The sequence below is a fragment of the Triplophysa dalaica genome, chromosome 8, assembly GCF_015846415.1.
Source record: "Triplophysa dalaica isolate WHDGS20190420 chromosome 8, ASM1584641v1, whole genome shotgun sequence".
In the NCBI taxonomy this organism is placed as follows: Eukaryota; Metazoa; Chordata; class Actinopteri; order Cypriniformes; family Nemacheilidae; genus Triplophysa; species Triplophysa dalaica.
The window spans coordinates 11646293-11670306 of record NC_079549.1 but is presented as its reverse complement, the minus strand read 5'-3'; the positions used below and the strand labels follow the sequence as shown (position 1 = coordinate 11670306).

General features: G+C 36.9%; 1 protein-coding gene across 3 annotated transcripts; it reads left to right on the top strand.

The window, feature by feature from the left end:
* Positions 1 to 95: 95 nt before the first annotated feature.
* On the top strand, positions 96 to 21889 carry lypd6b (LY6/PLAUR domain containing 6B). 3 transcript variants are annotated; one of them, XM_056755567.1, is made up of 6 exons: positions 115 to 230; positions 1163 to 1313; positions 19959 to 20083; positions 20229 to 20327; positions 20590 to 20720; positions 21106 to 21889. In XM_056755567.1, the coding sequence occupies exons 3-6, from the start codon at positions 19981 to 19983 to the stop codon at positions 21274 to 21276; spliced, it is 504 nt and encodes a 167-aa protein (XP_056611545.1). In that variant the 5' UTR covers positions 115 to 230; positions 1163 to 1313; positions 19959 to 19980; the 3' UTR covers positions 21277 to 21889. The 3 variants fall into 3 exon arrangements, with proteins under 3 accessions (XP_056611546.1, XP_056611545.1, XP_056611547.1); XM_056755568.1 differs by lacking the exon at positions 1163 to 1313 and having other exon boundaries at positions 96 to 230; XM_056755569.1 differs by lacking the exons at positions 115 to 230; positions 1163 to 1313 and adding an exon at positions 18373 to 18505.
* The last annotated feature ends 2125 nt before the right edge of the window (positions 21890 to 24014 follow it).

The window sequence follows — 24014 nt, the reverse complement described above, 5'->3', positions numbered from 1 at the left end:
ACGCTCATATAATAAAGGAAGTAATGTGCGCGATCCTGGAGTTGAAGCCCTGACGTCCGCACCCAATCGACCAATCAAAGACAGTGTTTTGTGACGCTCAAACGCCTCGCAAACTACAACGCAAAAACTTCTTCATTGCTTAAAGAGTTGATGGTCTGTCAGATCAGATTACAGAAGGTTGGTGACCTTCGGATACAGAGGCTGTGATTTCATTTCTGCAGAAGTCGACGGTAAGTGTGATTTGAGTTTGTTTTTTAAACTCCTTGTCCAACACCAAACCAATACACGCACATCAATACACGTTTGTACATGATGTTCGTATGATCTAACCTGCCTTCAAAAGAAACAAAGCTTTGTTTGCATCCTTGAAAGATATTTAGTCAATGAAAAAGACGAAAGAATTTTGAGATTGTCTCGAGACCAGGGCTAGTTGTCATTGGTGACTATTTTTCAGAGTGAGCAACTTTATAAAGTCTGAATGAAATATGGAATGCAGTTGTGAAAATGTTTGTGCTATTTTCTAAGTACATAAGCATACTAGCTAAGTATTTTTTCATCAACTTTTACTTGAATTGCTGTAAATTACAGGCTAAAAATAAGTTTTTAATAAGTAATTTAAACACCTCAGAGCTTAAAATGTTACATTGCAAGGGCTTTTAAAGGAAGTTTGATTGTTCTTAAAGTTTAAGTCAGCAAAAAAGTCTACAGTGTGACAACATCCGTAATCTTTAAATTATTCATTTATTTTAAAGATTTTAAATTATTCAAAGAGTCATGACAGGAGATGGCAAACACTGATCCACCTGCAATATTTATTTTAATCGAAAAAAAGAAACCTTTACCTTTATGTTAAGTTATGTGTGGAAGAAACAAAACCCATCTTGTGCAACTGCTTTTTAAGTTTAAAAAAAGTTTTTGATATCACAATCATATCACAACTGCTACAACTGTGTACCTGGGATTATTCCTCTGCAAACCAATTATCATCACATGTCTTGTTCCCCCCGAAAAATATTATAATTGTCTTCGATGTGATCACCACATACCCTCCGTCCATTATGCATATCTTTGCCATCTGTAATTTTGTTAAGGTGCTGAGGAGTGAAAGAGAGCCCCTCCTCTCCTCTTACCTCAGCTGTCACTCATCTCCTCTCTCATGTAGAACTGGAGGACACTAGTTGATCACAGGCAGGATTGCGGTCTTTGATGTAGCCAAAGAAGCAGTCTCGGTGGTATGAGAGGGCTTCCATTAGTCTGTCAGTGAAAGCTCGCTCTTTCCCGGGACGGTCGGGATCAGATTCAGCTGTCAGCTGGTATGTACCTGTGCAATCGAGAGTCTGCCTGACTGTCATTAACTGTGTGTAGTTGAGCCCACAAGAGATGAGCATGCAGGTCATGTCCAGTCATTCAAACCCTGAAGTGCAGTATGCCTCGCTGAACCCAAAGATTGAATGCTTCACTGTTTCAACACTGTTAAAAATAATGCTGCTAAAAGGGACTCCCAGTGATGCCATTAAAGAGACGTTGTTGGTCTGTAAAAGGACCATTTAGTTGTAGGTTTTAAAATATATATATATATATTTTACTTTTTACAGTTTAGATCCTTTACATTGCACGATATAAAATGTGTACTGTATGTGAAGGTTCTGTGGATGCTACAGGGTTGTATAGAACCACACAGCCAAACAAAAAATCCTTTGGATTCCTTTATCTATTCTAATCTCATTCAATCAAGTTTAATGTACTGTGCCTTGTAGCATAGGAAATATTTTTTTTGCTGCTTTTACATAACCTGTAAAAAAAACTGTAAAAAAAACCCTGAAATTTTTTGGCAGCTGAGATCCAAAGAATATTCTGTAATGTAAGAAAAAAACATGGTTTTCTCTGTTTCTCTTGTACATGTGCGGTCTTTGTGTGTTATGCAGTCTATTCAAATGTTTCTGAAATTTTCGGTGTATTTATTTCAAAAATTGGGGGCCAGAAATATGACGTAAAAATAAGTGTTTTTCGTGTAAAATTACATGGTTTTCCCATTTTTTTTGGAACATTTTTCTGTTTATATGGGGAAAATCTCTAAAACAGCTTAATTCAGTTAAATGTGTATTCTTAAAATAAACTATTTCTTAATATGTAGACATACTAATATACAACCAATATGCATGTTAATAAGCAAGTAGTTAATGACGAATGTATGTACCTTAATATAAAGTGTAACCGTAATTTGTATTTGGGTATTTGACAAATTGCACATGTGTCCTATGGGCTGACAGATCAAACATACTTACTTGTATGTAGTTTTATAGCTATTTTAAAGATTATGATTATTATAATATACAATGATGATTTGTTTTATATCAAATTCAGTAAACTTTTGACCAATATCAAGAAATATGGGTTTTATTCAGAATAAATGCATAGATAAAGGACCATAAAAAATGGAACTACCGCATACTGTACAGTGACTATTATTAATATTTAGTTGTTTCTGTCTTGGGTAGTAAGATTGAGATGGCATTCTGACAAGCCTCCCTAAATTCTGCTCAAAGCTAAGCTTTAGTGTATACCCGAAGTGCAACTATCCAACACGAATAGTCAAACAAACAAAGTGTTTAATACATCTTTATTAATATATTTGAATAAAAAAGGACATATTTTTGGCCTAGACTTTATGTATTTTGTAGAGTGGAACAATAGTAAAATATACAGTATTGACATACAGTAAGTGAATGTGCAAGTAAAAAAAATATTTAACTTCTTCATCTCATAAAATTTTCCTGACCTGTTATTTACAGTACATCAATATCAATTATATCAATAGATGGCTGCATTATTATAATTTAAATGCACAGTTATTATAATTCAAAGGAGTGTGTAATTGCAAGAAACTATACGCCTGCAGCTGTGAACACAAATGAATCCTTTTCTCTAGACATTATTAGTCAACAGTTTGCTTGTTATGTTCTGCAAAAACCTGTTTGGAACAGAGCCACATGACTCGACTGCTTCTGTCTCATCAAGTCATTAACTGACTCCATCTTCAAATCTAAGCAATTACTATGGAATTTTAAGAGTGGCCGCATAACACCGATTATGTTTTTATCACTTACACGGAGAGTGGAGCCTTGTTTGCTTGTCCTCTTTGATTCAGACGGTCTGTTTCCTATTAAAGTGAGTCAGATGGCGAGAGATCTTGATGATGTAATGATGTAAGATGTTTAGAAGTCACAGCTGTTGTTGACTGACCTTACCTGCTCTGTGCTGACTCTTATCAACATAATAATCTGAAATTGTAAAGTTGAATCTACTTTGTGTGTTCTTTAAAAAGTGTGCGTTAGGAATATAATTTATTAGAAATTATTTACTGAGCGTGCTTGGTCTATGAATGAACACCATGCACTGTGCAGTGTTTGACCTTTTCTGTGTTTTTCTGTCTTTCTTACTTTCTCCTGTAAAACTGGAAACCTTGAACCAATGCACATTGTGAAAAGTGCTATATATATATATATATATATAATTGAATTAATTAATTAATAATAAAGTCTTAAAAGCATCTGGAAATTTTTTCCACCTTTATAGATGCTGTTCGAAGATTTTTGCTTAATATGTGTTTGCATGTACTTTAAACACAGGGTTGTTTTACACGCTGAAGTGGTGCTTACACTGCGTAAGAGTTCAGCTATTTGTCTAGTCTATCATTAAATGAATCTCTTTACATTTGACTAGCAAAGGGTGCTCACGAGTAGGCTATCCTGTACAGTGACTTACCTGCTGTTGAATGCTATGACATGATTCTGGTTATGTCATGTTCAAGTATGATGCAAACATGCCATCTTGATTTGTGGAAAGGTTCTGACTTGTATTTTTTAACTACTAACCTGAAAGTCCCTGCCTCATTGTGGGCATGTTAAGACCAATACATCCTGGTGCAAGGAGACGGTTTTCGATAGTTAAAAAAGTTGCTATTTTTAGATTGCTTCCTGAAGTGGATAGTTTTTTCATGTTGCAGATATTTTGCATGCACATGAGTTGAGGAGTCACATCAGTAACCTATAATGAAAATTGGTTTACTGTATTGTAAATGGTGTGGGTCGCCTCATGGGACCAGACATGTTGAGATCACATGACCAAATAAAACACTTTTTATCTTAGTATTTATCACTTTTGCTTGTGAAATAAATGAATCATGGCTGACTTCAAACAGTCAATTTTTACAGTGGAACCGGTAGCTGAAAACATAAGCTGTGATTTGGTTCAGTAATGTGGGACTGTGGGCAGGTGAACATTTAGCCTATAAAATGACTGTGGATGGTCAAGCGTGGAGATAAGCCTGACCCTGGGCACTTGTCTAAACTATCACAATGTGACTGAGTAGAATGACTGGGAAGGGTCACCTGCTCTTGCCCTCAAGGTCACTTAAACAATAGTGGTTCCCAGCGTCATTGATAAGAGTCACATACTCTTTTATCTCCAAAAGTAAAAGGAAGCATTAATGGAGTATCTTAAATCAACTCATTGTATATGTTGTAGAATAGGCCTACTTTTATGACTGTTATTTGTTAATTCTCACAGCCTCCAATTCTCCTAAAACATTTTGGCTTCTGTTTTAATTCATAAAAAAATTCAGAAGCATTGTGACTATTCAAACTGCACGTGCACCCTTGATGGGTTTTGAATTTAATGCAACTATAATGTTTAGGGGAAGCATTTTGAAAAAGGAAGTTGACTTGTTTTCTGTAGTTAAACATTTTTTCTTTAAGATGTATATCAGAAATCACCCATGTTTTTATTTAGTCAATACAACAAAGTTGAACGTTACCACAAACACAATCTCAAAGCACTTCGTACCAATTTTACGAGGTTTAGTAAAATAGTTTTAGTACAATTTCCTTTTGCGTCAGTAGATGTAAGCTGCAGCGTAAGTTCTGCTGGGAAGACTCTGTTTCTTCACTTAGTACTTATAGATCTAACCAATCATTGGGGGTGTCCTAAATTTAGGATTTACATACTCGAATCAGAATTGTAACGTCTTGTCTATAGTCGACTGATAGTCAAATCGCACACACGTGTATGTGTTTGCGCGTTGGTGCATGTGGGGATGACACCAGGTGGTTAACAAGGGTGCAGCGAAACATTAATGCACTAAAAAACAATCAAACATTTATTTAAAGAATTTGTTTAGAACAGACTATACCGGATATTATACGGACTGGGCCTACGCCAAATAACTGTATCATATAATATTTTGCTGATCAGTTGTTTAATAAATGTTCATTGTTACGTTATCTTGCCTCCTGAGTCTTTCTGGTAGAACTATATTTCCGTCACTTTTTATGCACATTTTTAAGTAACGCATTAAAAACGAATAGTGGAAATACCAAATTTTGAAAAAAGATGCTTAATAATCTAAATGTTTTAGGCTCACTTAAGGTGGCTTTTGACTGCAAAAAAAGAGTTAATGCGAATTATGGAAGATGCCAACACGTGATTTACACAGTTAGGGCTGGGGCTTTATTTTAGTGTTTTCTACTTACACGATTCAGATTGTATGAATTAGCAATGTCGTAAAATAGATAAGAATTCCTGCCAGTCTGCTTGCCACTGTAATGTCACTCAAAACATGCTGTTTTCTTGTGTAACACAACAAAATTAAGTGCTCCAAACTCCAAGGCCCAGTTTCCCAGACAAGGCTTAGTTTAAGCCCAGGACTATGCCTTAGATTAATTTTAATATTTTATTTGCTTTTATTAAAATGCTTTAGATAAAAATATTTCTACCAGAAAGACCCATCCTTCATCCAAGTCCTGTGTAATGCCTGCCTGATGATGAAGGCAGGGATCGACCCAACCCCCAAAAGAAGTTGAAGGACATCGAACCGATCTTTGGCGTACTATATGGTCAAGATTCTGAAATAAAACAGAAGATCGAGTTTTATAAGGAATTGACAGCTTGAAAGATAGCGTGGATGTAGCGGGAGAATATGAGTCAAAGAATACTTATGGGCATCGAATAAAGTCGCGAAAGCAAAACTAAAGAGCCATAAGACCAATTGAGGGATGCCACGTTAGACGTAGAAGTGAAAACCTATTGACATTGGACATTATAGGTCCCTTAGGTAATTTTAAAATGAAAGGGCATGATATACTATGAGTATGGGGCTGCAATAGGTCTTGAGAGAGTAACGGTGATGACGACATACAAATCATAATAGTAAGATAAGCCACGTAAGGCTAAGTTATAAAAGATCCTTGATAGGCAATGATATCGTGGAACTCTCTAACCTTTACTGGAATTCTAAGGAGAATGCTATGGAAGCTGTATTAAGTTATGCCACATTCGGCAGTTAGAAGTGCTGTAATGCCTCTAAGATCAACTGATCATGAAGGAATATTTCAGCACCGCAGCAGGTGATAAGGTCGTAATTTAAGATAACATACCATTGATGAATAGGGGCAAAACATGTTATTAATTTGGGAGATTGAAATCATTGATTACAGATTGCCACATTAGACATCTAAGGATAGACATGCTGGCTTGGTAATGGGATTGACCTTTATTTATTATTTTGACTGTGGCCACATTGTCACAATTCATGATAATGCGATAACGTGACCAATTCGAGCCACAGAGAACGCTAGCTACGATGCCAAGTTTTAATTCGTAGAGAGTGGTTGAAGTAGAAATGGGTGTTAGGGACTAGAATTCGAAAGGTAATTTCTCCACTGTCCTTGAAGATACCCCCCAAAACCGACGGAAGGAGCTGCATTGGTAAACAGATCAAAAGTATTGGAATATCCAGAAATGTCATTGTAGAAGAAGGAGATGCCATTCCAACTGCTAAGCAGCTGCGACTAAAATCTAAGGTCTGATATGCACCTTTCATCTAGATGGACCATGTCTGAGAGGAGATCAGCGGAGTCAGCCAAATTCAGCAAGTGGGAGATAAACGAGTGACATTGCGGGATAATTCTCATTGCGAAATTAGGATGCCCCACGAGAGCATGTCACAGTTGGAAACAGTACGTAGGTCAAGGATGGAATTTATTATGGATCTAACTCTAAGGAGTTTCGCATTTGGGAGAGAGGCTTGCATCTTCACTGAATCGAGAATAATGCAAAGGAATTCGAGACATTTAGAATGGCCGACAGTTTTCTCGTTTGAAAGTGGAACACTTAATTTGCAAAAGACATGCACTGAGCTGTGGGGAGAGGGAAAGTTGACTAGCAAAAAATCGTCGAGTTGATGTAGCACGAAAGAGAGTTTGCATATTTTCAGCAAAATCCAACACAGTTCTTCCGGCAATTGAAAATATGCTGACTATTTCTACAGCCAAAAGATAGTCTCACTGCGAAATAATGTAAAGAGTATCATTTAACATCCAAATGTGGCCAATCGGAAGGGTGTATAGGAATAATTTTTAACGCATCTGTTGTGTCTGCTTTTGTTAGCCAAGAACCGCGTCCTGCTAACTTAATTAGGTGAATAGCATCGTCAAGTGAAGCATAGTAGAGCGAGAAAGGTGTGGAGGGAATGCATTCGTTGACGCTCGCGACACTGTCAGAGTGGGGTGAAGACATTTTGAATATCAAGCGTTTTTTCCCTGAATATTTACATGTAGACTCGAAACGGGTAAAAAAGTAGAGCAGCAAAAAAAGCGCCAATGAGGTATTCTTTATAGGTTTCTTTAGCTAACAGGTCAAAAACCACATCAAATTTGGCTAAAGCAGACTGAAGATTACAAGCAACATAAGATGTAGACAGGAGAGAAAGAACGCCAACCCGAAATGCTTGAGAGAGCCCAGTTCGTAAGTAATCCACGAAGAAAGAATCGTGGGATGAAAGGAAACTGCAGAGAGTTTCTATATTAATTGGGGTGGAGGGGTGGTGATTCAGAATCTTTCTTACCTTGCTTCGTAGGTCTGAAGTGTCTTGGGCAGATGGATTTCAGGTGAGGGTCTTTGCAGAAGCTCCAAACATGTGAGAATTTACATCAAGATTAATTATTTGCAGATTCTTTGAAATTATTGCATGGAGGAATGCCGTAAAATTCAATTATGGGATGGCCTTTTACATCGAGTGGGACGTAAGGAGAGTCAGCACCATGGACCGAGCGTGGAAATTGTGTGGTGAAGGATTTGGGGCAGAGAAGTGAGGAGTGTCCATGTGAGCTGCACACCGCGCAGACCAGGGTTCATTGACTGCCGAAGTGATGGAACAGAAGTTCAGTCATGGACCAGTCCACCCTAATGTTGAAAAGCATGATAAAGAAAGCCGATTTTCCAGAGAATTACTTGTGATATTCGTGGAACAAATCCCTCAGTATCTTTGATTTAAAATCTGCTAGCATAGCCAAATAGAGATTGAGTTCTTCCCTGTGTTTGGGGGAGGTTTGACACATGATATTTCAGAAAATACCACAGGCTATGACAAATTCACTGAACTAAAGATTGCGTTGGAGTCCTGGATCTGAAGTTTTTGAGACAGCTACTTCGCCACAATCAACCATTTGACGATCAATTGCTGGCGATGGGAGCAGTAACGCATCCAAATTAATGTCCTTACCATGGATTATTTCAGATCTGATTTTCGAGAACACGGTGACCGCAGTGGGTGGAAAAAATAGCCTACCGAAACTTTGCGTGGAAACAGCCGTGGATAGATTATAATGAGGCGTAGCTGCTGGCTCAGGTGTGACTTGGAACATGGATGGAGCAACAATCGGCATGGCTGGGGATGTGAAGGGAGACATGGGCCAATCGGAGAAACTCTGATGACGTCGAGGTATCATGTAATCCAGGTTCATGTGTGGTGAAGGCAGTCTCAAACACTCCCAGGCTTTTTTCAAAGCTTTTATCAGTTACAGTAAGTCCTTTGATAGCTTTTAAGAGCTGCCCATTTGAAATTTCTGGTTCAAGGCTATGGGAAGGCGGAAATGATGAAGCAGAGGATTTAGCTCTCTTCGCTTGCACGGGTTTCATACTTGGTGTCGAGCTGTGATTGTATAACTAGATCTTTATGAATGGATGACATAGCATTACGGTCTTTCCAGTAGAATTTACGCTAAAGCTTCCATTAATGATGTGCATCTCCAGACAAAATGATCGCAATGACATATTTTAAGATATGTAAGAGCTATTTATTTTCAGTTAAGACAGCTCAAACTTTTTTTTAGACTGGCACAAATCTTAAACCTTGTCTGTAAAACTGGGCCCAATGCTGTACTGTTCTGAGGGATTTTTCTTGGGGTTAGGACACATACTTTATCAACAAGGTCTGCGTGCTTAGCAAACAGTAGCCATCAGGCCACATTTTACTTCTGCATTTCTACTTTTTTTCTCATCCCTCACGTCAACTGCCCGTGACCTCCGTGGCATTATAGCTCTTAGCACAGATTGCATTCCTTCCCATTGCTCACTTCAATAATAGTGCTGTAATCCTCATCAAATCCTGAGAATGCAGGGAGAAGAGTTGGAGCTTACTGTTCCTTCTCACAGAATAAATGTCCAGGCATCTCTATTCAGCCAACCTTGGCCAAAGTCCCAGGTGAGACAGCTAAAGGGTTTCTATTTAATCTTAACCTGACAAGAGCACTTTGGATAAGAACTCAATCTCTCATCATCTCTGGAGATTAGATCCTCACCCTCAAATCAACTACGACGACAGTACAGACTGAGGTAATAGGCACTTAGATCTGGACGTTTGATCCCAGTGTGTGTTTAGATAAAGAACTCTGCCCAGTTAATTAAACACCAATGGAAAAGTTCTGGATGAGTAACTAGAGTAACTTTACAAAATGAAATGATTCAGACCCTTAAATCGGCCATTTAATGAATTGGCTCAATAGGTTCTGTTAAAGGGATACTTAACCCAAAAAATCTGTCATGATTTTACTCACCCTCATGACATTTCCAACCTGCTTGTAAAATATATTTTGAAGATTGTTGGTGACCAAACAACGGTGGTACCCATTCACTTCAATTGTAAAGACACAAAATCAATGCAAGTCAATTGGTACCGTCGTTATTAAGTTACAAAAATTCTTCAAAATATCTTCTTTTGTGTTCTGCGGTTGAAAGAAACTAATACTGGATTGAGGGTGAGTACATTTTTTTTTTTGTACAAAGTTTGTACATTCTTATGCTGTGTTCACATTAAACACAAACAATCGCGTTCCCTGCTCTTTATTACTCACAGAAAAAGTTCGTTATTTTCGCGTGAGTGACGCAAAGGTAAGTGTCTTTATGCGTCCGGACCTGTCAAACAGTAGGTGTCAATGAGCTCTTTGTGCGAATTTCTTGATCGAGTTTTTCCACTTGCTCGGCCGCCCGATTTGCGTCATTCGCACCGCCTGCCGCGAGTTCACGTCAGTTCACGTCTTTGCATTGACTTGTATGTCATTTACTCGTGCAAATCGCTTAATTCCCGTTTGGTGTGAACATTTTTACACTATTTTCCGAACAATATGGGGTTTTAATGTGTTTTCTTGCATTGGCTAGATGGCTTGTAACCCCAGTGAAGCAAAAAGTAATTTATGCCTTACTGATTAGAGAAGCGGTGTGTTTAAGGAAAGTAAAGTGTTCTGGCGTATCTGTTCTCTTTTTTTATATCTTTTGTTTCTCTGCAGATCTCCCAATTTCATTGGATCAATCAAGCACTTATTGTCTTTCAGCCAATAACTTGCAATAATGCAATAGCTGGTAAATGTGGTATATTATCCTTAAGTACTGTGTATATTGTAATGTGTAAAAGCTTAGTGCTTTCAAGAGGCAAATTAATTATTGATTTACATTGTAAAAAAAAAAATGCACTAGAGTTGCAGCATGCAATTGTTGCCTTAAGGATTTTCTTCTTGTATTAAACTGTTTGGAATTGCATTTGTAACTAGCCAAAATGACTCAACAAAAAAAAAAACATATTCTATTCTAAAGCACAGTGACTAAACAAATCACTGCTTTTCACATCAAACGAACTATGAGTTTTTTCTTTAGTGTGTTATAAATAGTCAAATACATATTTACATTTTATGTAAATGCCTCTTTACGCCCCAACTAAGGTGTAAAATAAAGCGTTTAAGATTGGCAAGAGAACATGATGCCGACACAAATTAGAGTTAATTGCTGCAGCAAAAATAAGCCAATCTTATACCTCTGCTGCTGTTGTGAAAGAGTAAAACTTTACACCTGCGGGTGGCCTGAACAATTGACTTAAATCGAAGCAGGCACTGTTATTTTAGGCTCAATCAATCAAGCTGAGAGAGAATGTTAGAGAATGCAGCTAATGCCGGGGCCTCACCAAAAGATTATTGGCCTGATTTCTCCCCTTCCGACAATCCCAGGTAGAGTCCCGATGATCTTAAACGGCTCTACAGATTATTTGATCAGATCTTCCTCTGGTGTGATGTGTGTGAGTGAATGAACCTGATCGGAAGAAGAATGGAGCCACCCTAACCGCATAAACATTTGGAATATTTACAATATTTATAATATATTTACAGAAATCCTGATATGTGGGGTAAACCCAGAGGACAAAGGCTTTTGATTGTCACGTGGAACAAAACGATACCCAATCAGAAAGCCAGCTGACAGAAGCTCAACAAGCATAGTCATGACTTCAACCAAACCCTTTTCTTTTATACGTCAAATTTCTGTCAAACGCATTACAAAGGAGTCCGAGTGTGCTGATGCTTTAAGGTAGAACAGAAAAAATAGGTCCAGTGCAGCTAATGAAGCCAGTGGACTCTTTCAGGTGATGATGTCATGACTGTTTTTGGATTCATTATTAATTACTGTGAAGACATAAATGCAACAATATTTGAAAGTTGCAATAAAATAACATCTAGTGCTGTCACCAGTGTTGGGTGTAACTAGTTACTAAGTAATTAGTTTCTGTAATTTAATTACAGTTACTTTTGATGTAATTAAACTAAATACTTTGTGAAATATATGCGTGTGTAATAGTGTAATTGACATCAAAATTCAAAGTTTTACTTTAAAATCTGTGCTTTAATGTATAATTCTCAGATTTGTAATACTTTGGTCAGTTAATAATATTATTTATTTGAATTAATTAAATAAGCCGTTTCATGTCTATCCTTGAATCACTTAACTAAGCTTGATGTATGATATAGAAAGTAATTAGTAATGAGTAACTAAATACTTTTTGGACAGAGTAATTTGGACAGTAATCTAATTACACTATTGAATATGTAATGAGTAACTAGTAATTAATTACTTTTGCAGAGTAACTTACCCAACACTGGCTGTCACTGTGTCACTTAAATGCTTTAGACGCCGCTGCTTGAGAAATTTCTCAACAATACAGGAAATAATACTTTTAAAATCACATAAAATGTTATACAGTATGTACAATTATACAGTATACTAACACCTGCAATAAACATACAGTGAAATAATAAAAACGCATTCTGAAGTTTCGAGAAAAAAAATCTGTTTGTGTCCGGGCTGCTGTCTTCATCATATTACGGGGCACCACATATTATCGGAGCAAAAACTTAGATTAAATCTAAGATTTTTTGTCCTCTTGTTTGTGGTCTCTCACAGTTTGAAACTCTTAAGATTTAAAAAATCTTTTGTTGGGCCATGCATTAGACACTGAGACACGGATCAACTTCACATCAAAAATGTTATCAGTTCCATGTGAGACAAATCTTTACATATGTAAGCAGTATACCAGCAGTATAGGCACGCAATCCTGGATTTTTCTAGACATAGTCTTAGATGTCAACTCCGAGCCATATGCTTCAACTGCCGGTAGTGATACCTGAGCCCCCTTTTCTCCCAGGGCCTCATCTAGCCCTCTCTGTGGCCTCAGAGGCAAATGGACAAGCTCATCTCCATTTCTCAGCCCAGTGAAGCACACAAAGGAAGCCGTTGTTCTGGGGCTCTGATCCCCCTGAACCCACAGGCCAGAGAACAGGAAGGCTTCAGAGAGTCTGCTAGAGAACGGGAGGAGCAAGAGAGTGTACGCGGTGTAATCAGTTGGCCAATTAAACAGACCCCGGTCTCTCACCCCCATGTAATGAGAGAGGCGGACACTCAAGGGTTAGTTTATCAACATATGAACCCTGTGTGGGAAGGGCTGATTTTTAATGAGATGATGCAGAGATAATTTCAACATTAAGCAATTGAGAATGAAGTGATTTTAGGATTAAACTAATATGCAAATTTTTTCAGGTGCGAAAATGTGAGTCCATCTTTTTCACCCAACTCAAATGGACAGTTCACCAAAAAATGAAAATTCTGTCATCATTTACTCATCGTGAGGTTTTTATGACATTTATGTCTTCTGCTAAACACATAGGAAGATATTTGAAAGAATGTCATTAACCAAACAGATCTCATCCCCCATTGATTCCCATAGTATTTATATTCCCTACTATGGCATTAAATGGAGGATGAAATCTCTGGTTTATGACATTCATACAGGTTTGGAAACCTGACAGTGAGTAAATGATGATGGAATTTTCACTTTTGGGTGAACTGTCCCTTTGAGGCCTTTTTGAGGAATAAAGACCCAATTATTTGTCAGTTCCAATTATGAAGATTTATGTAGTTGGATGGACTTGGTCAGCTAGAACTGTTTGAGACCGCAAAAGCATGTTATTAAAGCTTCCTAATAGCTTTTTAAGCTGCTTTTAGGTGTCAGGTACCAGAAAAGTAATTAATGCAAAAGAAAAGGCCTAAAAAACTAATCCAAAGCGAAACTTGAGACGCATGTAATTTTACTTGGGTGGCTGTTGAGCTCCTAAAATTGCAGTGTAAGATGTTCAGGTTCCCTTTCTGAAACACTTTTTTACGGTTCATTGCGGATGCCAAACGGTGTGACCTTTTCTCCTGATTATTCATGCGAGTTTCTTCATTTTTCATCTTTTGCGACAAATGTCTATATTGAAGGGAAATTTGAGTTGATGTTTTGTGTAAACATGTGATTCAGCTGTTTAATTAAATAATTATATCTTGTCATTTCAAACCTGCATGGCTTTCTTTCCTCTGCAGAACAAGAAAGATATTTTGAAAATTTGGTAATCGAACATTGCGGTACTAATTCACCTATATTGGATAGACACAAAACCAATGCAAATCAATGGGACTGCAGCTGTTTGCTTATAGAACTTCTTCAAAATATCTTATTTTCTGTTGTGCAGAAGACAGAAAGTCACACAGATTAGAAATATTATGAGAGTTAGTAAATCATGACAGGATTTTTTTTTGAGTGAAATATCACTTTTATATTGACAGAGGAAGACTGTGTCAAAAATTGAAATCACAGTGAAATTAATGCTAAAAATCTAAATTTGCTCATTATTTCAGAATTAGATTGTGAGACTTAAGTCTAGTTCTGGGTCACAGATAGCACCTTGTGACAACATGGCCCGTTTGGTCAACATGTGTTCAATGAACAGTCTTTCCTAAGCAAAAGAAGTTGAAATGTTTAATAGCTTTTAGCCAAGACTTAAAATTTTGTGCCTACACAGAAACTGGAAATGATCCACTGTGAGTGAAAATGATTCACTACAAGCTGCTTTTTAATCTTATCTCAATGTGACCCTCCTCCTCACAAACACATAAATACACACCTCAGGGATTTTCCACACAAATCTCACTAAACTTGACTAGACCTGATCGGGTAACAACACAACATTATTCGAAATTTATTGCCGTACGTCATCTCCTGTATCCACATGATAGCCTGAGGGATTTAATGGAATCTTTAAATGGCAGTTTTATATAATGATTGTTAGTTCAGTGTTGATCCTCACATGGAAAAAGCGAATGGAAGGATTTACTCTATGAATAGATTTGATTCTTTACCTGTGCCTCTTGAATAGCTTTGAGTACCTCGTGTTTCAAAATCCTTAATTTTTTCCCTGAGTTAAATACAGTCTTGATGGACATTGATGTGTTTTTCACTGCTATTGCCATGGAAGGTTATAGAAGATTTTACATTATCTTACATTAAGTAAGCTCAATTAAACCATCATCAAAAATGCCAAATACCAAGAAATTGTTTGTAAAACCACAGAGTTGATTTGCTCTAGTGCTCTTGTATTGTCCTTAGGGCCTTTGTATTTTACAGCTGACATGTCTGTGTGCTGGTCAGCATTGATAAATGAGCACAAGGGGACCAATCACAACAAAGCCATAAAAGCCGCCACAAATATCCCCCTTGATTTTATATCCCTGACCTGGTGCTTTTATGACACCATGACTTCCTGTGAAGGTGGACTCATACCTAAGCATTCAATGACTAATGTAAGACAAAGACAATGTGGTCAGATCGTGTAGGAATTCCTGTAGGCTGATGGTACATATAATGCTTGTTTAGTCAGCATTTTGGATTGGTTTTATTTGTGTGGTTACCTAAGCATTTTTATCAGCTGTTGCTTGAAAAAGAAAAAGGACTGAAGAGAGGCAAAGTGCATCCGTTGGCCCTACATTTTGCTGAATTGGAGAGGAAATCTCAGGTAACTGAAACATTTTGATTGTTTTTATGGTGTTGCCGTGTGATGAGTTTGGGCAAATATGCACAAATTACCATGTGGCATTGGTGTCATGTTTACCATTTAATGTGATCCTTTTTATCTTTTTTTTAATGGAACCCTAGACGTTTGGATCCTTTTGGCTTATTTTTCTTCTCCTTGCAATATTTCAAGTGCTTAAATATTTCAACATGACATGTGGGCTTAAGCATTTTTCACTCGACTTGTCAGGATCTGGGTAGCACTATGCAGGTGCTTCCATGTGAACTGTGGGACTGTTTTTTCTTCCCCTTCATGTCAAGACAAAGTGGTTTTATATTATACTGTATACTTAAAATGACATTCTGGAGAGATGGGATTTCAGAAACATAAGAAATATCCTTCTTGGTACAGTTAGGGATGAATGTATTTTATGAAGATGGTATGTACAAATTGGTCTTCTAAATCAAATTTCTGACATCTTGTTCACATTTGGCCTAATTTTTGAATTGTAACCTCAAAAATAGCCCACTGTATAATATTCATTAAAGAAATGAATACATTGAACAGCTATTGGTCCTCAGGGCACGAGAAAAGCCCATTAGCTCTTGAGAAGGGCGTGTCTATCAGCACATAGAGAAGAAGAGCACATCAAGTATTCTGGATTTCTCTCACATCTCCTGGTTTCAAAACAGGGCATTAAATCTGCCAACAATGACTTGTGTGGTTAAAAAGCTATTAACAGTGAGTGTTCCTTTTAAAATGTAGGACTTGGTGTGTTATTAATGTTTACGAACATTATACAATCCTGCACAAGATGGAATAATTTCAGTCCCTTTGGCTATGAATTATGAATTATATTCTTACCCAAGTAACATAAGATAAGACACCTACGGTATTGTAATTCCAAATTAATTATTTTTTGTTCTCATGTGGTTTACCATGAACCACCACATTTTAATGTCACTTAAACGACTGAATTGTTGCTTTTTTATTTGCTGTTTAAAACACTGTGAGGTCTGTTTTTTTTAGGAGGATAACTAATAAAATAGAAAGCTGTTTTACTAGCAAGAAGTTGAAGACCCTAAAATCATAACAATTTGTCTCTCTGACGTTTCTTACAAGTCCTGTTAAGCCTCTTTGTTTTGAATTCTGCTGTTTCCCTTAAGGCGAGACACATCCGTGAGGTGGAGGGTCTGCATTCTTCACCAAAATCAGTTTAAAGAACATTTGCTCAGTTTTCACATTTGTCAGGGTGGATTAAATCAGACTGAGAACTGAAGTGTGCAATAATATATACATGATAGCATACAAATTTCATCGGAGCTTGAGACCCACAGACTTAAATAAGAAACACCAAGCCATCCTGTTCAAGACTAAACCAGACGTTGAAACTCTCAGGAATTTATTTCACAATATCATAAGTGAGTTTTTATTTGGCACTTATTAAAGGATGATCCACCATTTTGAGGTTTTTAAGTGCTTTGGGTAGTCTGGGAACATTCCTGTAATTCAATTCTAAGCCTGTCAGCACATCAGCATCAGACTGGTAAACCTCAAAGGATGCACTAAAACTCACTGTGTATTTACACAAGACGTGAAGATTTCACAGCTGTATATTCACTATCGCAGCCTTGAGGGAGATACAGTATATGAGCAGTTTCTTATATTTCATTGATATATTTCACTGTGTTCTCACATGCAGCATCTTATGTGGGGGTTTTAGGATTGGCATAAGGCCATAATATTACAGTTTGACACAGTGGCAGTTTAAAAAAGAACTTATTTTCACATGTCAGCAGTCTGAGTCAAATTTAACAGTTGGGTTAATAAAGGTGATAGTTGTCTTTTCTAAAATAATAAGCAGCTTTATTCATCTGATATGACTTGAAAGATATCTGTAGTAAAACTTTCTCGACCCGCATCAAACCCTGTTGTGCAGGTTTACGCTCACAGGCCACCAAAAGTCTTTTCATTGTTTTTATGATGCATATATAAATTTAAATTTGCTAACTTCCTGCCACACATCATAATGTATTGTAATTTATATTCTGCTGCTGTTGGTTGCTTTACGTGCCTGGTAAATGATTTTAGTATAAATAGCCGGTCACATTATATTATATTTATAGTTAACGTTATAAAGTTTTTAAAATCGTTCTTCATTAGGAGATAAGCGGGGTTCACATCACAACTATAATGATAAAGATAGAGAGAACGGAATCGTTGGGATTACTTTCAGACCCATTTTTTGTCAGAACGTTTTATTGTTTTAAGAACCTAGAAGTCTTTTCTACACGAGAATTTGATATTTTAAAGTAATAGCTCAATTCACAATGTTGCCTAGGGTTGTCGCCGGTATTGACAAAAAAATAATAATAATAGGATTATCGAAACTGTGTTAATGCTACATATAACTATCTTTCTCATTATTTGTTTATATAAAAAAAAGAGGATGTCGCGAAACTATCATTATGCTGAAATCTTTTGACCACGATAATCTTGTGGTCAAAATCTAATATCATGACATCCCTAATGCTGCCCCTAAAAGACAATCAAGCACCTCATGTCTTTAGTGGATTTATAGTATTGATATCTGCTTCTGCATCAAAAAATCAATTTGTAATTTCCTCATTTCAGTGTATACAGGATCTACATGTAATCTAGCAGAGTGATGGTTTTCGTTTAAGGTTATGAGGAGGGGGTGTGTTTGGGGGGCGGTGCTAAGTGTGTTTGTGTGAATGGTAATTACTTGGGCTAGACTGACTTGACACCAGACTGTTGGCCTCACACAATGGCTAGAAGCTCCGCCCCCAAACTGCACCTGCTGTCCAATCAAAAGCGGGGGTTGTCCGGAGGTCGGGGTCTGTGATTTCTGTGCTGTTGTTGTGGGACAGAGCTGAAATGAAAAATGACTTCTAAGCTTTTTCTGTCCTTTGCTTTTGAAAGTATTAGTTAGCGCAGGAATACATACTATATAAATGCACATCTGTCTGTAGATCTCTAAATTCTCTTTGTTTTACAAACCAAAGGTAAGTCTCTGTTTCCTTAATTGTATTCATTTTGTATTCATTTTAGCTCATTTGTGAAAAATGTAATGAATGTTTTCGCATTCTCTGTCCGATAATTATTTTGTAAAAGTTTTGTATTTTTTTATTATATTTTATATGGGAAGATTACTGATATTTACAGACTTGTTTTGAGCAAATCTTTTGAACGTATCGACAGACATCATACACTGTAACAGGAAACACTATTAAGGGGTTAGAGGCTCTTAAATCTGTTTTTAAAGAAATAGGTTACTATGGTTAACTTCCATGCAGTGTTGGTTATTCAGGTGGCTTCACAGATCACTGAAGCAATAGAAAGGCCTCTACTTTGGTTCCCAAACCAGTCAGATGGCAGCTGACCTCCGCAACTCATTTTCATTGAATTAATTTCACTGAAATACAATTACATTCAGAGAATGCATATAAATGGTCCAATTATCAAAGGCCACGAGTATAATGGCAAATTTAACACAATCTGTCCACAATGTGTGTGTGTGTGCGTACGTGCGTGCGTGCGTGCGTGAGTTTTACATGAGTTAGATTCAAACAACCATTTTACGCTCTTAACACACTGCTTTCAAGTTCCTACATGTCCACCACGAGCCGGTATATGACCTGAGAGCACTTGTGTTAGACGCTGAAAAGACTTGAGACCACTGGTCCCTGTGTGTGTTCTAACCTCCGGGTCAGTGTAGCTCATTGCTGTTGTGGTGTCAGTCATTATAAATGTGTGATCTCCAGAGACCCTCCGACACAGCATGTCACTGCCCCAAGATTAATGACGTTCATCTGTTTGCTTAAAACACATGCTTTATCTAAGATGAAGTATTTATATCCTGGAGGGAAATTGAAGAACGGATGTTAAATACTTCAGAAGCTAACAATGTCTTTTTTATAAACAACTCAATTACTAATGTAATGATTTAAAAAGAGTGATCTAACCGTAGGTTTGCATTAAAGTGAGATGCAAAAAGTAAATAAACATTGACTGAAACAAGTGCTGGTGCATGTTAAAGTTCTTTGAGAATGTATGTTCAATCTCAATGATTAACGTCTTAGGTCACCATGCCTTCCTGCTCCTTAAAATGCCAGGGGCAGGTGAGAGAGGGTTTTTAGCGTAAGACATTTCAACTATGTGGCCAGACGTCAGGAAGACATGTGGATTCAGTACTTGAATGTCAATGGCCTAGCCTACTGTTTGAGATTATAGATACTTAAACCTAGAACCAAAACCATAGATATGTTTGTGACTTTATGCATTCAGTTTATTATCACAAAAGAACAAATGTTATATTCCATGCATACCAAAAACCCAGGATGCATTGGGACACTTCGTCCTGACAGACAAATGTTTGTCAGTCGTGACAATTGTAATAAGGCGTCATTGAACAATAACAGGAAGTCATTTATCTTATCTTTAACTGTTTATTTTTAGGTGTCACTATCTGTCTCTAAACATGGCAACAGATCTGGCCTTAGTAACTGTTCTTATTCAGCTTCTACTTGATATGGTGATGAGTGACTACATCGACTTCTACAACCTCATGCCTGCTGTAGAGAGTGAGTGTGTGATTGTTTTATTTATTTGTTTTACTTTTATTTGAATTTACATCAACGTAGCCTATTTGCATACAACACACAGTTAATGAATGTAATAATGCTAACATTGTTAAAAACGTAACCGTAAGTGTTTATGTGTGCACAGCGACTCCATACCCCGAGAGTTTCAAGTGCTTTACATGTGAACAAGCCACAGACAACTACAGCTGTAATCGCTGGGCAGAGGATGTGTGGTGCCCTCAGAGTGAGTGTGTTTCTTTATCACAAACACAGCCATATATTATTAATATATATTATATATTATTAAAAAGATTTTGGCAAGCCATCTGGAAATTATAGTTTTAAATCAGTTGAATTCATTGTTTTCTGCATTCTGTTTTCTGTTACAATAGATCACAGATATATAATGGAATCTTCTTTTTGGGAAATTATAGCTGAAACTGAACAGTTTAGGATATGAACTGAACCAGGATATTGACTCAGTGTATACTGTTCTTTCATCGTAGATACCCAATACTGTATGACAATACATCGCTTCAATCATAATGGGAAGACTAAGTCTGTTACCAAAAGATGTGCAGCGCTTGAAGAATGCCGGTTAGCAGGCTGCAGACATCACAAAAACCCACATCACCTGGTGAGTGTCCATCTGTAGAGCCATGGAAAAAATTAAGAGGCCATTCCAAAATTTATAATTCGTTTTTCGTACTTTACTAATTATAGGTATGTGTTTAAGTAAATCATTATTTTTGTTTAATTCTACTGAATAATAATCATTTTGTTTTAACATTTCTCCCAATTTTTTATGTTTTTTTTTATTTGCATTTATTTAGAGAAAGTTGAACAACTGGACAAACTTATTGTTTGAAATATTGTTTACAGTATATGAAAAATATTGTCAGTAATGATTCAGTACTTTGTGATCATTTGTCACTTTGAATATGCATATAATAAGATTCATAAAATATCAAACAATTCGGATGCATTTATTCATAGTTTATTGTATTGCTTCTGTCTTGCAGGAGTGTGTGTCTTGTTGTGAAGGGATGGTTTGTAATGTCGATCTGCCAACCAATCACACTAATGCAGTGTTTGCTCAGAGACGAACCCACAGCTCAGCGGCACCTAAATTCAAGACACGGGACACTGTGTTCCTGCTTATCACAGTTCTGACTGGACTTTTTCCTTTATGATCCTCAATCATGATCGGTGATGAATGGCGCAACAGAAAATGACTTATCTCCACTTGAGATGGCTTACAGTCTAAAATATAGTTGCTGTTTCAATGTTTTCAGCTTCTTCAGCATCTGTTTGGCCTTCAGACGTCTTCAAAGGAAATGGAAGGAGACTCTCAGTTAACCAATGGTGGAAGTGTTTTGTACAGCTTTGTCCAATCAGATCTGAATGAGCAAGATCTTTTAATCCAATTCAAGTGCTGCTTGTGACAACTGGTTACTAATTACGCGCTAAATAGGACAGAAAAACAGACGCGGCATTTAGCCTCAATGAAAGTGAATGTTAATACTGATACTTCACTGGATTTGTTTTGAACAAACTGAGCCTGAAACTGAGCATTGAAAGTCTCTGTATGGGGAGGACGGTTTGCTTGATGGCTCCGATCCCAGATTCTGTCATACAATCCAATGTGAGGACGCGGAATGTATTGTTCCCTCGAAACAATGCGGAAGTCTCTGAAAGAGATCTTGATTGTTACATATGTAAATATATCACTGCTTTAAGAGCATGGACGAGGATAAAACGCAGAAAAGCACTAGAAAATAATAAATGCACTGAGTAATAAATGAACTATGATTTGGGTCATTCTGGTTTGGTGATTTCACTTTTTTCCTAAGCATTTTTTTATCCCATGAAGAAAATAAATACAAACGTAACCCAATTGAACGCATATTCATTTACAAAAGGCATTTTATTTGTAATAATAATATAAGATGTGCATTAAGTTTTTACAAATAATCCAAAACAAATTTACATTTGAATGTATTGTTGGGTTACCAATTAATTTTTTTAATGGAAGAATGCATTATGTAAACAAATTAGGCATAATTAATACATGTGAACCAAACAAATTTAAACTAGAGCTGCAGACTTTTTTTAAATAAACTTCACAGTGAGGTTGTCTCCTTTCCCATGATGATTGATGCGAGTTATTACAAATGGTCTTGTTTACTGGGTTGTAAGCCCTGAAGCTTGTCAGAGATTGTAAATTGTTCCTCATCTCTTTAATCTACAACATACTGCTGTGCTTTTCTGTATGGAAACAGCAGGGATCTCTACACATTCAATATAATGCTTTTAAAACTCCTTCCGTGCTGATCTGAAACATGTTTTGTGTTTTTACATGAGACACTCTGGGTTTGAATTTGGAGGAGGGAGCTGGAATTGATTATTACAAAAGAGCAAATATCCCCCACCCCTAGAGCCCCCAGCACAATAAAAAGATTCCCAAGAGAATCTCGGTGTGGAACACAAGCCATGAACCATTTATATAATTGCTGTCTAAATAATTAGGGCATTTTTTTTCAGACTGAACGTGACATCGATTTTTCTTCGAATGGGATACTGTATAGTTAATTTCTTTTTTTATTTTCAAAACCAATTCTGTAGGAGGCCTTCACTCAAACCTACAATACATGTTACAGCTATTTTTTCAAGTTTGTGTATTTGTCCCTAGAGATGATACTGTAGGTTGCCACAGTGATAAGTGATTATAACAATTCTTTATAACCGTGTGTGTGTCCTGCGCCGCTCACTGTCTCGCCGTGTGTTGTTTGCACTGGCTGCTGGCTATCTTTGTTCTGGTTTTATTAGGCGTAGAGTTGGAGTCTGTCACTTTCAGCCTTTGGAGGGTCATTTATCTCCCATTGAGTAAAATAGTATCAGGGCTGCTGGCCTCATCTGCACCGCCTGCATCTTTATTATTCAGAAGCCGCTCTGCACAAACCAAAAAGCACAAAGCTCATGTGACGAAGTTTTGATAATGAAGAATATTTGATGAATTCAAATATTACAGTTAAACAATAAACAGTGAGGTTCCGATGTTCAAGAAAGCAGGGAATTAATTACAATCATGAAATATACAGTACAGTGTTTAAAGGTTTCAAAAAAATATAAAATGACAGATTCATTGCTTCAATATACACAAGATGCTTTGGAACAGCTTGCAGCAAAAGTCATACCAATACAAATACATTCAGAAATGTACAGTTATTACCTTTTTCAGTTTACAATTTATATTGAAAATAAAATGAGAATACAAAATAAAATAATGTTCATGAGTAGTTCCAGACTGCTGAAATATGAAATGTAATAATTGTTCGACAAAGGTCACTGGACGAAAACACAATTCAAGCTACAGTACAGATGCATTGGAATGTCCCCACAACTGAAAGAATTTACATGATTTAGTTCCTGACTTATATAGTGATGCATTTGTAACCGCATGAGTTATGATATGAGTAGCCTAGTACAAATACGTCATTCACTTCCTGAATTTTATTTGCTTTCTTCAAACAATGAACAACCTTTATTACTTGATTTTTCATAGGGGCGCCACATACGGTTAATGTGCATTTCATTGAAGTCTGGTGATGGATGATGTCTTCTCACAAGAATTTTTGATAATTGTGTTCTTGTAGAGGAAGTAGCCTGTTATTGGTCGCATGATGCACACGATTCCATCTGTAGGAAAAGACATAATAGGAATTAATACTACCTTATTTGAAGAACATATAGAGCCATCATTAAAATGTTACATAAATATTTTGTCAATTAAAGCTGGCTTTGTACATCATGAACAAGTCTGGTTTAAATCTGTGAGCATAGTCCAACTGTTAGAAGAATCCAACTGTTCTTCTTTAGTCATTGTGAATGACATTTTGTTCAAAAAAGAAGCGATTACCCAATGAATATA

Excerpts from the sequence above, each read along its gene's own strand:
- lypd6b (XM_056755568.1), top strand. The coding sequence starts at position 19,981 with ATGGCAACAGATCTGGCCTTAGTAACTGTTCTTATTCAGCTTCTACTT. Across the intron at positions 20,084-20,228 it reads CCTCATGCCTGCTGTAGAGA|CGACTCCATACCCCGAGAGT; the intron begins GTGAGTGTGTGA and ends ATGTGTGCACAG. Across the intron at positions 20,721-21,105 it reads ACAAAAACCCACATCACCTG|GAGTGTGTGTCTTGTTGTGA; the intron begins GTGAGTGTCCAT and ends TCTGTCTTGCAG.